This window comes from Carettochelys insculpta, chromosome 6, assembly GCF_033958435.1.
Source record: "Carettochelys insculpta isolate YL-2023 chromosome 6, ASM3395843v1, whole genome shotgun sequence".
Lineage (NCBI taxonomy): Eukaryota > Metazoa > Chordata > Testudines > Carettochelyidae > Carettochelys > Carettochelys insculpta.
Genome location: NC_134142.1, coordinates 18,162,879 through 18,177,484, shown reverse-complemented (window position 1 = coordinate 18,177,484; position 14,606 = coordinate 18,162,879). Strand labels below are relative to the sequence as shown.

General features: G+C 38.8%; 1 protein-coding gene across 1 annotated transcript in view; it reads right to left on the bottom strand.

Annotated features, from left to right (window-relative positions):
* Positions 1 to 14,606, bottom strand: part of JAG2 (jagged canonical Notch ligand 2) — a 116,499-nt gene that overhangs the window by 31,179 nt on the left and 70,714 nt on the right. Inside the window, 7 exon segments of the mRNA XM_074996377.1 lie at positions 276 to 449; positions 807 to 853; positions 1,380 to 1,493; positions 2,112 to 2,225; positions 3,536 to 3,649; positions 6,447 to 6,566; positions 6,978 to 7,108. Of these exon segments, the coding sequence (XP_074852478.1) occupies positions 276 to 449; positions 807 to 853; positions 1,380 to 1,493; positions 2,112 to 2,225; positions 3,536 to 3,649; positions 6,447 to 6,566; positions 6,978 to 7,108 (814 nt within the window).

Here is a 14,606-nt window from a genome sequence, read left to right as displayed (position 1 = left end):
ATATCTGATCTTAAGACACTGAGGTGCTACCAGTACATATGCTTACAATGCTTTACAGGTCACAAGCATCAGAATAGAGCTTTAAAATGTTACAGTCACTATACCACTCACTGTACAACAAAATTTGCTTATTCACACATAGTATCAAGTAACAGCTGCATTAATTTGTAATGCTCTGGCCTTCAGTTGCTCTAATTTAAACCTGAGATACATTTCTTTCTAGAATTTGATCCATCAAAAAACTGTTGTTACAGCAATTTTAACATCTTCCTCACCTCACAGAAAGCTCCTGCAAAGCCCTGCTGACACAGACAATGGAATCCATTGACCAGGTCCTCACAGCGTCCTCCATTTTGACATGGGTTGCTTTCACATTCATTTATTTCTACCTCACAGTTTTTTCCTAGATAACCAGGAGGGCATAAGCAATAGTAACCATTCACTTCATCCTATACAAAGGGGGAAGAAAGGGAAAGGTTAAAAATGAATATTTATTGTAATGTGAGGTATACCTCAGACGTTCAAGACTTGCAAATACAGTAGGCAGAATCCGTAAAAATCAAACAGCAGAAGATGAGATTTTGGCTCCATGAAAAAAAAAAATAAATAAATCAAACTCATGAATTAAGCAATACGCAAGCCACTTGTGTCTCCTCCCACTTCCCCTCATTTAACTCATCTGTAGACACACCGCACATACTAGGGCTTAATTCATGAGTTCTGCTTTAAGATTTTAAAAATGAACTCTTCTCCCAATGGGCACTTCTCCCCCACTCCTTTTTTTGTAAATATATTAAGCATATTACCTTACAAGTCCCACCATGTTCACATTGTCCATGACAGTCATTAATATCTATGGGAAAAATATACAAGAATTTATAGCAGAATTCAAGGTTTGAGGGTCCAGAATAAGAGTCAGTACTAATTATTTTGAGGAAAGGATTTGACAGGATGCTCAGGGGTAAATATGAATGATTTTTAAGGCAGTCAAAACTCAAACCTGTTTCAAATCAGAAAACAAGCCAAAGTATCATGTCAAAAACATTCATTATTTGACACAATTTCCATTTTTTCCTTGGCATAGGTTGTATTTTAAACTATAGCATTCAGTATTTGATGTGAGTATATCTGCAGTTTTAGTCCAAATTCCATAGCTGAAATAAACTGTTTTTATTCCTGTACATTTCAATATGCATTCCCAGTTTACATTGCCAAAAATTAGGAAGCTACTGAGACATTCAAAAAGGGTTTGAAAGTTCTTTTCCCTTCAGTGATTTAGAACTTAGCTACCACAACTAGCTCTTGTAATAAAGAGCTATCACAAGTAATCTTGTGGGAGTTAATACACATGCACACACACAAAAAGAAGAAATACTAACTGATGTGACAATTCACTCCTTTCCATCCTGGAATGCAGTCACAGTAATATCCACCAATGAGATTTTTGCAAGAGTAAGCATTAAGACAGGGTTTCCCCTCACACTCATTAGCATCTGTGAAACAAGATAAAAGAAAGAAGAGAATAAAGAACAAACCCAGAAACAGACCTCCCTTGCACCAAGCAAAGCCTCCATGCAATCCAGGAATCAGTTACAAGAAACTGTAGAATTTTACTTGTGTGCCATGAAAAACAGTCTCTATTGTAGTTTTTCCAATGTAAATCAAATTTACATTCTTTCACATGCAAGTAAAAGAAACATCTTCCCCTTAGACAAATCTCAGATAGGGTTAGGGAAAAGCTCTGACTTTCAATAGTAATTACTTACTGTCATGCTAATAATTATTTAAAAAAAATAAATAAGTCAGCCACTGCCACCATTGAGGAGAAGCTACCATCACCATTATTGCATTTTGAAAAAGAAAAGCAACAGGTATCCTTTAAGAATCTGCTTGGTCAGAGTTTAGATGCCCACAAGCACTAGTGTTTGCTTTTAATATCCAGTTTTGCTTTCAAAAGTAGTAAGCAAGAACCAAGACACCTGGACTGAATGACCCATGTCTTAAGTTCAGAGATGACATATAAAAGTTAGCTCTATTTAAAAAATTAAAAACCCAGTGAGTAAGTGCAAAGTGTGGATTATCTCCAAGAGACATAAAAAGCAATTACTGACCAAGCTGGCAGGTTGCACCAATCCATTGTTGTGGACATATACACTCAAAGCCATTAACACGATCAATACAGGTCCCTCCACGAGCACAAGGATTAGACTCACATTCGTCAATATCTGTTAAATGAAAAAGCAGCCTGTATAAGACGGTATTGGAAAGTCTGAATTGCGTTTTTCTCCCACCCCACAAAAAGGGAGCAGCAGGTTAGGCACACAAAGTGAAGCTAAATCCTCCATACTGCCTAGAATATCTCAATCTTTGCTCTTATTTAAGCTAAACATGAAGAAAGTTTCAGGAATTTCTATTTGTGAAATATGGAGCATCAACATTACGACAGAGCTTTTGATATGCACTTTTGCTAGTGGGGAAAAAAACAGAGTATACTATGTTCCAATGAAAACAGTCTCTTTGGGGCCTGAAGTATGCCATCTTAACAGCACTCTCCCACTGTACTGTGCTGCGTACAAATTTATAAATAATGCTGTGATTACAAAAATTGTAGGAAGATTTCTTGCTTTATGTGGGCAGAGGTCTCACCAAATCTACCAGCACAGTTTAAGATCTTTAGGTTTGTCATAGGTTGCCTTCAGCAAACCAGCCCAAATGTTCCCATAGGCAGATAAACTAGTATCGACCCACAAACAACCTAGCTCCCCCATGTCCCAACTAAAAAGGCTTTGATATAAACTATTGTGAAGTCAGCAACAAGACAAATTCTGCTTTTTAAGCGGTGCTCCTGTGTGGGGATGTAGTTAAATCTTCACTAATGAGCAACCTGTACAGAACAGAGTGCATGTGATTTACATAAAAATTATGAGTTAAGCCACTTGAAGAGAAACACTTTCATAAGATATATTGCAACACAGGTTTATTTTTTAAGTGCAAACTCCAGGCATAGCATACCAACAAAGCAGGAAGACAAATTTAGGGCTTGTCTACATGCGCAGTGCTGCAGCTTTAGGTGAAGCTAGTACTTTAATGAAGACTACTGGGAGAGCTTCTCCCATCAGCATAGTTAGCTCATCTCTACAATATGTCATAGCTATGTTGACTGGAGAAGCTCTCCTGAAGAGTAATGCTAGCTATGTTGAGAATTAGTTTGGTATAACTCATTAATAAGCTGTTTAGATTTTTCACACTCATGAAGTATGTCTGTGAGTCTGTAATGCAAATATATCCTTACACTTTTCTTACACTTAATCCTAAGTGGCAAAATTAGTTGTTCTTTCAATGCCTTCCTGTTTTTTTAAAGTAACTGAAAAACAATGCCATAGAAATACATGCCACAGCAATCTCAGATACACAGCTATTAAACAAAACATCAGTTGGTACAGTATGTTACCCATTTTGTTGTGTATCACGCTTATTCGGCAAAGTGAACAACAATCTATTAAGCCTAATATGCTACAAATTGAATTGTACGTACCAACAGCACATGTTGGTCCACTCCAGCCTGGTGGACAATGGCATTTGAAGCCAGATGAAATTTCATGACAGCTTCCACCATTGGCACATGGATTTGATACACAAGCATGCTCAGCTAAAGAGAGAAGAAAGTCATCCTGACTAAAATGATTATACCATAACAACTCAAATCAGGGCACAAGCTTATTTTTGCTGGACACTCTAGTCAGAACTCACTTCTCCCTGTCATGCCCTCCAGAGCCTCTGCTTTTTGACTTGTCACTTCTGACCTGTCCCAGTTCCTCCCTCTACTAATACTCACACTATCAACTTCCCCAAGATGAACAGCAATAGTTAAAATGAGAAGAGTCTCATGTACAGCGATTTCACTCTGCTGCTGTTCCTTGGCAATTATTTTGGGGTTGTCCAAAGGCCTGTGATCACTGAGGAAGTCAAACCAGACAGATGACTGTGCCATCCCCCAGGCTTGGAACCTATAAAGTAAAGCTACCTGCACACTCTGGACAGCAATGCCCTGGGTTATTTTTGGAAGGTTTCTCACAACCAGGGAAATGGTTTTTTAAAATCAAGTTAGAGTCTGGAGGATTTAGGTGTTTACCATTTACCAGGGATTGTTCCCCTTTTTGACTTAACTGAAAGGTAGCTCCCCAGCTCACATATTTAATTCAATTCTTCCCAAGCACCAGACAGACATGGGGGGAAAAAAAGGTAAGTGATTTAAGGCTACAATATCTCAGTAAATCAATCTGCTTGATCAATGGGTATGCTAGTTCTTAATCTGTAGAAATTATAGCTATAAAGCCATGGCATAAGAACCACACATGCATTTTGAGGCTATTTCCACCACTGCACCACTCTTCCAGAAGGAGCATGGTAATGAGCAAAAAATTCAAGTTAGGTGCATATTTACATCTCACCTCATTTGCATACTCCCTTTCAGAAGAGCCTTTTCTGAAAGCCAAAATAACCATGTAGACGGGGCTCCCTTGGATGAAAACTCCCCCTTCTGAAGAACACTTATTCCTCAAATGTTGTTCTCTTGGGACACATCTACACTGCACTGCCCTTGGAGTAATAAGGGTGCTATGTTTCCAGAAGTGGGGTTTTCTTCTGAGAGAACCCCATCTACATGGCTGTTTTGGCTTCCAGAAAAAGCTCTTCCAGAAGTAAGATGGTGGGTATGCAAATGAGGCACTAGATATGTAATCCAAGCCTCATCTGAATTTTCACTCTTGCTGATTAGCATGCCTCTTCTGGAAGGGAGGTGCAGTGCAGAGGCAGCTCAAGAGAGCAGCATGTTCCTTCAGCACACTAACAAAAGTGAAGAAATATATTATTGCCCACGTTATCTACATTGGTGCACCAAGCTTGGCTAGCAAGACTTATAGCCAAGACGCGCTATTTACAAAGCGCCACTAGGCCACACAGCACTATAAGAATAAAATGACAAAGGGATGTGTTTCATAATATTATAGTTATGTTCAGAGATACCACCTACAGATTCAGTATAAAGTAGGGGAGAGAAAAGGAAAAATGCTGGAGGAAAAGAGACAATGTTCCCCTTCCAGCAGTGATAATTCATGAACAGGAACACCAGAGTTTGATAATCCAGAAGAGACACTTAAGAAGTTACCATCCGATTGAGAACAGATACTGGACAGGCAATGGGGAGCTCTAATGGTGAACACTGGAGGTTAGTCAGCAGTGGAACAATGGTCAGCATGAATGAAGTTTTCAAATGGGTTTGACAGAATGATGCTGTTTGGTAATAAGAGATCTACAATTAGGTCTGAAGAGATCACCGAGCAGATTGATAGCCCATCAATTAAAATGGGTGAGGACGAGTTTAGACGTAGACAGAACATTCAAGGAGAAGCTGACAATAGTACTGTAGTCTTAAATAGTGAAGAAGTCAGTGAGGAGAGATCAAAGGAGGATGTATCATAGCTATGACACAATCAGTGGTCACCATGGTGAACTGGACAGGCTCAGAGCTGCTAGGGTGGACGTGGTTTTGACATTAACATTTTATTAGTCTCAACTATTCAGTACTCCACAGTAGAGACTGAGCAGTTTTCAAATATAATTTAACCCTGCTGAATGAGGTCCCAGTTATGATAGACCACATCTGCCTTTCTTCAAAATCAAGGGTCAGGGGAACTAACTGGCCAATTTTGGTTTTCTAAGAATCATTTTAAATTAACTATTTCAAGGGCCCTCCCCACTTTTCTTAGATCATAGTGAGCACATCTTGGCCAGGATAGAGTACTTTACTGTAGGAGTCAGGACGAGCAGCGACTCTCGCAAAAGCCTGTAGCACCCTTAAGACGATCCAGGTTTGTACATGCACATGTGCAATGGTGGAAAACAGAGAAAGAGTACAGTAGAAAAAGGTGTGCCCTCACCCACTTCCCAAAAATACGGTGTATAGTTTAAAATGGCTTGGGTGGGGTCCAAGGGAAGGCGGCACAAGAACAATATAAAGAAAAAAGGAGACGTCCCGGGCCTGACTGCAGAGGAGACTGAATCAATGGAAGACTTTCTATTGCCTCAGTAGTGTTTGGATCAGGCTTAAGAAGGAAAACAATAGAAATTTGGTAGCAGCACATCTGTACCCTTCCCTCCAATGACCTAAATTTGCTGGTGGGTGGAGAAATCCTCTTCCCACTTCCCAGAAAGGAGACAAACAGGGATTTTTGGAAGGGACTTCTTGGGATGACTCAAGGGAAAGGGAAGGCAGCTCTAAATAGAGTAATTCCTTCCTCACTCCATATCTGAATTAGATGGGGGAACATGCATCACCACAAGGAAACCAGCAAGCTTTGCAGACCAGTACACAGAGCATCCAGCTTCCATTCCTTTCTGTAATTGCTTAACCACGTCAAGTAAACACATGCAGCAGTCGTGCATACCAATTTCACAGTTCTTTCCAGAGTAACCATCTGGGCAAGCACAATGATATTCATCTGGTTCCGTGTTCATACAGGTTCCACCATTCAAGCATGGGTGGTGATTTCCACAGTAGTTTAAATCTGGACACAGAAAAGAAAATGCCAGATGACAGGTGTAACATAAATCCCAAAGTTACTGTTTTAGTTCACAGTCAAAGACTACAGGCAGACATAACACCTCCCTGGCTTGAACAACATTATGTCCTCCTCCTCCTCAATCCATTTTAACTTCAAATCATCACTCACTAGCAAGCCTGTCATCCCACTGCCCTCTATGGAATAAGAAAGGATGGACAAGAGACAACTGTATCAGTAAGAAGGTAAAATGTATCATTCCAAGCCCCTTGGCCTTACATTTTTTTATTATGTCTGAGCAGTCATCTGCCACAAAAGGCTTGATGAAAGATGTGCTCACATAATTGCACATTCCAAAGACAATAAGTTACCAGTTGGGCAATGCCATTATTTTTCCAGTAAACTAATGTTATTTACCTTTGTTACACAGCAGACCACCCCAGTTGGTTTCACAATTACACTGCCACGGTTTTTTACAGCTCCCGTGTGCACAACCAGGGTAGCGGACACATTCATCACAGAACTGTCCTTGCCAACCATAATGACACCTAGAGTAGCAAATGCACATGTTAAACAAACATGCTTAATTATCTGCGGCATAGGTAATCAGAGCATTACATGTTGAACAATCCACTTGTTTTCAATAATGAATGATAAATATAACAAAATATTGACGTAGTATTTTCTCTTTCACAACTCGTATACCACAAACTAGGAAAGATGTAGAAAAAAACATCTTTACTATAACGCAGTGGGAACAAAAGTAGCAAAAAACATTCTAAACAGTACACACATGTATATACCTAGTCTTTCACAAGAGGACCAACCTGTACAGTTAGAAAACATTGTGTCTCGTAGTAATGCAAAAAAAGATAGATTGCACAAGTTATCACTGAAGACTGAACTTTCTTTTAGGGGACAAAGCAGCATACACTGTACTTTTGTTCTGCGAGGATGGCTGGTGACAGATTACCTAATTTGTTCTAGAGTAGCCATTTATTTCAAGAGCTGGGGTTGACCAAAGATGCAGCTGTCTTGTCAATTTTCTCTGAGTTATTTTAAGAACTCTTTCTGCAGATTTAGTGTGTTATGTTCCCACTGTTCTTTAGCAGCTTATTCTAGTGTCCTCTTTACTTGGAGCAGACAAAATAAAAGTAATGGCAAATTTGAGAAATACACAAAGTTACATAGTAACAGGAGAGGTAGCCATGCGAGTCTATATAAAATCAAAACAAGAAAAAGCAGTCCAGTGGCACTTTAAAGACCCACAAAATAATTTATTAGGTGATGAGCTTTCATGGGACAGACCCACTTCTTTCGGGTCTGTTCTGGTATGACAAAGTTAAAGCAATTAAAGTATTTAATGTTTTGTTACCAGATTTCAAGGAATATTTCCCTTCAATTTGGGTTAATAACAATGCAGACATACAATATCGGAATTATGTTAGCCTAACTACCCACACACACTATAGGCAAGTTGTCAGACACAAAGGCTTCAGCCCTAACTTCTGGTTGGAGACTTAAGTTAGAAGGAACTCTGAACATATCACAGAATTCAAGAGAGAAAGCCCCAAGAGCACAAAATGTACCATCTTAAATCACCACCACCAAAACCAGCAAGAATTCCTTCTTTACCTCAGATGGTCTTTTTTAGAAAAGAAAGTATCTAAAACCTTCTAATACCATTCTATTTGACAGTTAATTTGAATTGACTGTCAGTTGAACTGGCTATTAAGTATGAGTCACTACATCCAGAAAGATTAATTAGAAAAATCTGATTGCATTGTATGGCTATACTCCCCAGATGCTCTGTGAAGGAATGGTATCAGCAACCAAGCTATATTTTTCATAGTTATGTCAGTGTCACTGTATCAGCAACCTTTTGCAATGCAATAAAACACACACACCACAGAACTAGTAGTCATCTTGTGAGTGGGAGAGAGAAATCAAATAGGGAATCTTCATTCACTAGACTGTATTAATACTAATGGAAGACAGTACTAACATGCTGCCAACATATCTTAAGAACCACAATTCATCATTAAACAAAACTACTTGCTTAAAGCTCTGGATTTTCACTCTTTTTCATGCATTCATATGGTTTATATTTCTCACTCGTAAACTTTTGGAACTACACTGTGGCAGTTATGGTGCTCAAGATTGCTCTGATACTTCCTACTTACACTGTGATTACATACAAATGGCAGGATTTACAAATTGTTATTTACATGTTTCAGGAGGAACTCTTTACTCAGAGAGAAGTCCAGCTCAGATAAACAGGGAGTTGGCTGGAGCAGTGTGAATATATGTAAGGTGTATATAATAGCAGCTTTATCCTCATATGTGAATATGTTGTATGGTGAAATAAGATAACACTAGTTTACTAAAAATTCATCTTTTCCTAGATAGTACCAATTACATACTTGCAGAGTATAGCTGTTTTCAGTGATAGGATACCTACTTATAGTAAAGCATATGTAATTTCCTGTTTGAAATATTGGCAATGCAATTTGATATTTAAGTTCATTCTCCCCACACACATTTCAGCTTCTGTAGCTTGGCTCATTGTTACCAACAGAAAGTCTGTTTTAGTCCAAAGACTAGATACCTATGGACAAATGAGGCACATCAATGTGATTAACTGGACAGCATGTTTTAGTAACTTCTATTTAAAGGGATTGCAACAAACTGAAAAACTATGCATTAGCAAAGCAGAATTGGTTAATGTTTCTCTTTAAATTGTGATGTGCTCAAGGAGCATGGACAGGGCAATAACATTTTCTTCTAAAAATGCAGTTAAAAAGCTGTTTTAGCCCTGTCAGGATACCCAGAAATGCTCATTTGGTAGGAAAGGGTTACTGCTGGTTCATGACATATACTGGAAACAAAGTTTATAGTTTAGGTTGAGTTATAATAATCATCCTAGGGGAATCATTTTGACAAGCTACCAGCAGTCCAACCAAAGGAACACTGTGTTTACAAGTCAAAAGGTTACTATGTGGTAAACTGAGCAGTCTTCAATTTACAAGGAAGAATAAAATAGGATTTCCTCTCAAACAGGAAGTCTGGTTGCAGCCGACATTAGCAGGTGCTAGAACAGCTTTAATTCCACTTCCTTCTTGAAAGATAACATTTACATAGATCTCTGCTTAAACAAAGTGGGATAAAAAGAAAAAACTTTTAACATGGCTTCTGTATTGAATCTTCTGATAAAAATCCTTTCAGAGCATTAAGGTAAAGAACTTCCATTCACCGTAACAAAAAACATAGGAATGGGGAGGAGCAGGGTTACATTTAGCAGAAAGGGTATTGTATCTAGTATAACACTGGTCATGTCAATAAATGAAATCCAATGAGAAGCTGATTATGCAGACAACAGTGGACTAGACTAAATTTTTGTCATTGTGACTGGAAAAGCATACTTTAACTTTCCATAAGCAACAGGAGCGTTCTGAACCAGATTAGGACTACTATAAAGCCATGCCTCCTACTTAAAGTGAAACCCACCTTGTAGAGCAGCCTAGGTATCAGATAATCCAAGATACTCAATGCAGTTAATATCTTGTCCTCTTTTAGCTTGCCCCTCCTGAAAGTTTTATTAGCACTAATTTTTGTGACCATGGCTATGCAAAAGCAAAAAAATCGGGAGATAGTTTAATCTAAAATTCTTTTGGGTTACTAACAGCACAAAGTTACCATAAATACATTTGTCCTAGTTTAGTAACTTCCTGAAGGAAGTTTGAAGCATACACATCAAGTCTCAGATCAAACATGTCCTCCAGGTCAGGTTTGAAATCAGCAAAGGGTGTGTCAGATCTATAGGAATGATTATTAGTAATTTCAGTTAAAAACCAAAATAAAATGAACAGTTCTACAAATCTAGCTTAGCTGCTTTCAAAAGTAAGTTAGAAGTACTGTATTGTCTTCTAACTACACAAGGATTGGTATTAATGGAAACCTCCAGCTTAGGTTAAACTGAAGTAGGCTATTTTAAACAACAATATTAGCAAAGCATGTAGGGACATCTCACAAACTAAAGGAAATAGGAAAGAGTTGTGCTGTAGAGTACTACATACACTCAGAAGTAACATACTCAAATAGCTGATGCAACGTCAATATAGCCCACAGTCCATTTCTGGTCCATATGTGGAGGTGTAAATTATATTCTGATACAAGGACAAAAAAATCCAAGAGAAAAAATGCACTGAAAGGCAATAACTGGTAACAATGTGATTGAGATAGTTCTTCACATTTCTAAAATTATTTGTAGTAAGATATCAAAAAGTCCAGTTGGAGACTACACACAACACTTAAGGAAATTTTTAGAATCATCAATTTGTGGAAGGGGAGTATTTATTACCAAACACAAGAAACAGGACATTAGTAACCACCATGCAGCTAAAACAGTCTGATCTGACAGTGTGGGAATGTGCTCAGAGTAGGGGCTTAGGTTCTTGGCACCTTTTTGGTCATGCTCTGCATGTTGCACAACTGGGCTGTGAGTTTTCAAAGCCAAACTCTAGATTAAGTTCATAGAATTATAAAGATGCCAATGCACACCATCATTTACTTGGCTGTTCCATGCAAGAAATGCCAAAATTTACTTTGTTTTTCAGCTTGTTCCCCTCTAGCTTTGAAAAGGAAACACAGATCTAGTGCAACACTTAGATAATACTAGAAGTATTTGATACTCTGGTCTCCTGTGCATTTACCTTGCAATATTCCCTCAATTCCGCCCCCCCCCCCCCATCATGTATGGAATAAATTGTTATGTGCGCTAAGGCACCACCACCACCGAGACACACATGCTGCCCGCTGGAGGGCCTAATCAGCTGGGTAACATTTGAATCTCTCCTGGGTGGCACCCAAGTGCACAGTTTACAGGGAACACTGTTGGAGACTCTTGGATCTCATTTGCGTCTGGAATACCTACTAAAGACAGACAATCAGCGTATCCCTATCAGTGATGGAAATAGGCCAATTGTTGGCTTTAGAATAGTGCACTGTACACAGTTAATGTATCAGTTTCTCTTCTGCTTATGCAGATCTGTAGAAGTCAGAATTTAGTTGCAGTTTTCAGCATTGCTCGTGACTTGTCAAGTGAAACCAGCTCCCATAACATAACATATTACTGTTGAAAAAACCTAACAGCTGTGACTAGACACACAAAAGGGTGCAAGAAACAGGTTTATCAAACCAACATCCACTGGGAAGAGACAAGTTACAGGGTGCTTGTTCTTCAGGCCTGGGTGACAGGAAAAAAAGTCAGACTGACTTACAAAGGAGGGACATCTCAAATTTTGAGAGTTCCTCCCTTCCAGGAACCAGGAGAGGGTATCAAGTGTCAGACTGTCAGAGTCAGAGCCCATGCACAGTCCAGGGATAACACCCAACAGGAATCTCAACAACTGAAAGAAGCTGGTTTGGAATTTCATATGGACCTTCCTTAGGGAGTCCAATTAATCTTTTGTATCTACTCTAGGGTAGCAGACTTTATATTCGGACTAAATATTTCAACCTGTGGAGTGACAAATCTGTATGATCAGTTTTCAAAACAAAAGGTGAGGGGAAAGGCATTAACATTCAGTACTAAGGCCCACCTTAAAAGGCTGAAAGTCTCAAAAAACAAGTTAACCACAAGTGCACTGAATATAGTAATCTCATGTCCCAACACTTTGTCTACCTCCCAGACAAAAAAGTAACAAAGTTAAATGGCTTAGCTCATACCAGTCTTTTGGTTAAAGCATTTCAAAGAAGAAGTGAAAGAAACTGAATATGCTTCCAAGACTGAGCTGAAACATTTGATTCTAGAATGCGAGTCTTAGAGAGAATGCTAATATGGTGCTGTTTTAATAGAAAATATAAAATCTCTAAAAATCAGCTTTACTCCTTTACTCCCTCCAGCCTGAAAACAATCAAGGTGATACAGAAGGAAACATCTTAACTATGCGGTACATTCCCTCCCACTGCCCGACAAAGCCTTCCTGACAAATAACGAACTCCTCCGGCACTTGGACTTCAATTAGAAATTTTAGCCAAAACATTCACAACAGGAAACGAAAGCAGATCCAGTCATGCTAATGGACAGAAGCAAAAATGTAAAACTGGGTTTAAAAAAAAAGACCAGTCAAACGGGTAAAAAAATCCACTAGATTTTCTGATGACAGTATGCTATTGCACAAGCCAAAACAAATAGCCATGTGTAGTTACTTAATTTAAAAATATGAGTAGCGTCTGCTTAATTTAAGAGAAGTTACAACTGAAATTTATTTAATGTTTTTAGTGTAAGTTGTTTTTGAAGGAAGATTCTCTGTAAAAGCTTAAAATAAATCATGACAAAAAGGAAATTACTCAGATTTTATTCACAGCAGTGCCATCCTGGCAAGGTGGGAACAATGTGCTTGGATGACAGACATACCTGGAACTTCTCCAGACATATGCCAAAAGTTGATCATGAGGAAATGAGAGATTAAATTACATGTTTATCTGCCTTCAGGCAGACTCGAACCTGGGTCTTCTGGAGTGCAGTGCAAGCATCTCTAGAGCTTGAGCTAAAGGCCTGCTGGGTTTTAACACAGGCTGTAGAGGATACTTACTCTCTGACATGGTCTGGGTACCCCTCCAAGCTCACAAGTGTGTAGGTTACACCTGCACTAACAACTTGTTGAGAATGGTACCAGAAGACTTAGTGGAAGAACCAACATCCTGGTTCCCCTGTATTCTATGCCCATTTGGGAGCATGGTATTGTGCAAGGCCCCAGTACTGTGAGTAAGATTAGCTCAACAAATGATGGTTAGACCAAAGATAAACCATTGATATGTAGCACAAACAATACACTCTAGTATTTAAGCAAATGTGCTGTTGTTCACTAGAAGTCAAAACCTCGAAAAACCCACACTATACAAGAAAAATTACTCCTGCCACTTCAACTTCTCAGCAATGGTCTGTTGACAAATCAGCTCAAGGTACTGTGAAGTAACTAACCAACAAAGCCACTTGGTCTGCCATTTAAAGAAAATTCCGTTTAAGACAGACTGTTGCCCATAAATCCAGCTATTTTATGAGACAGTTTTTAGTAACTGATTGCTGTCCACACAAGAAGCAACTGGTTCGATCTGTCATTTTACCAGTTATCTGAGGAAGCTTTTCATTATTGTTTTTTCTAATCAGACTCTGCTGTGCTTCTGAAGTGTTTTTCCTGAAATGCCTTGCTAAGTAGGACTTGTGTACATATACTTTACCATGTAAATTGCTTGACAATTGTAAACATGGAGTTGAGTACTTATTCTAGAATGAGGTACAACTATAAAAGCCACTTTCTCAAGAAAATAAGATCTAAAAAAATCCTCACCCACCAGCCACAAGACAGAGACCATTAGTTCTCAAAATAACTTTTTACAGCGGATGTCAATAAGGAATACCAAAGCATGTTAAAATAGGAGACCTTCATTTTTGTTTTCCTTCCTAGTGCACTAACCAGGCCAAAAAAATATACACTGAAATAATTCAAGCGTCATCAACAGAATTAAAGATTAGAAGCAAGGAAGCTTTTCAAAGACTGGTAACAGTCCAACTGCTGCCAAAAGACATAACTGGGAATTTAGTCATTTGCCAGCTAGATGGTTGCAGCAGACTGCTAAGGTTCTAAGGTCTGCATCTATAGAACCACTTATATCAAGGAGCAGCAATGAAGGGTCCTGTGGCACCTTATAGACTAACAGAAAAGTTTAGAGCATGAGCTTTCGTGAGTTAACTCACTTCTTCAGATGCTCACGAAAGCTCATGCTCTAAACTTTTCTGTTAGTCTATAAGGTGCCACAGGACCCTTCGTTGCTGCTACAGATCCAGACTAACACGGCTACCCCTCTGATATTTTATATCAAGGAATCACTTTCACTTACCTGGTTTCAAGAAATACTTCAATAAAAAGCTGTAATTTGGAGTCTCACACTAGAAAAAGTCAAACAGATTTTGCAACTTGTGTACATAAAAGCAAACTGATTTGCCTTATTCTCAAGCTTCACAATTTTGAGCCAGACTACTGG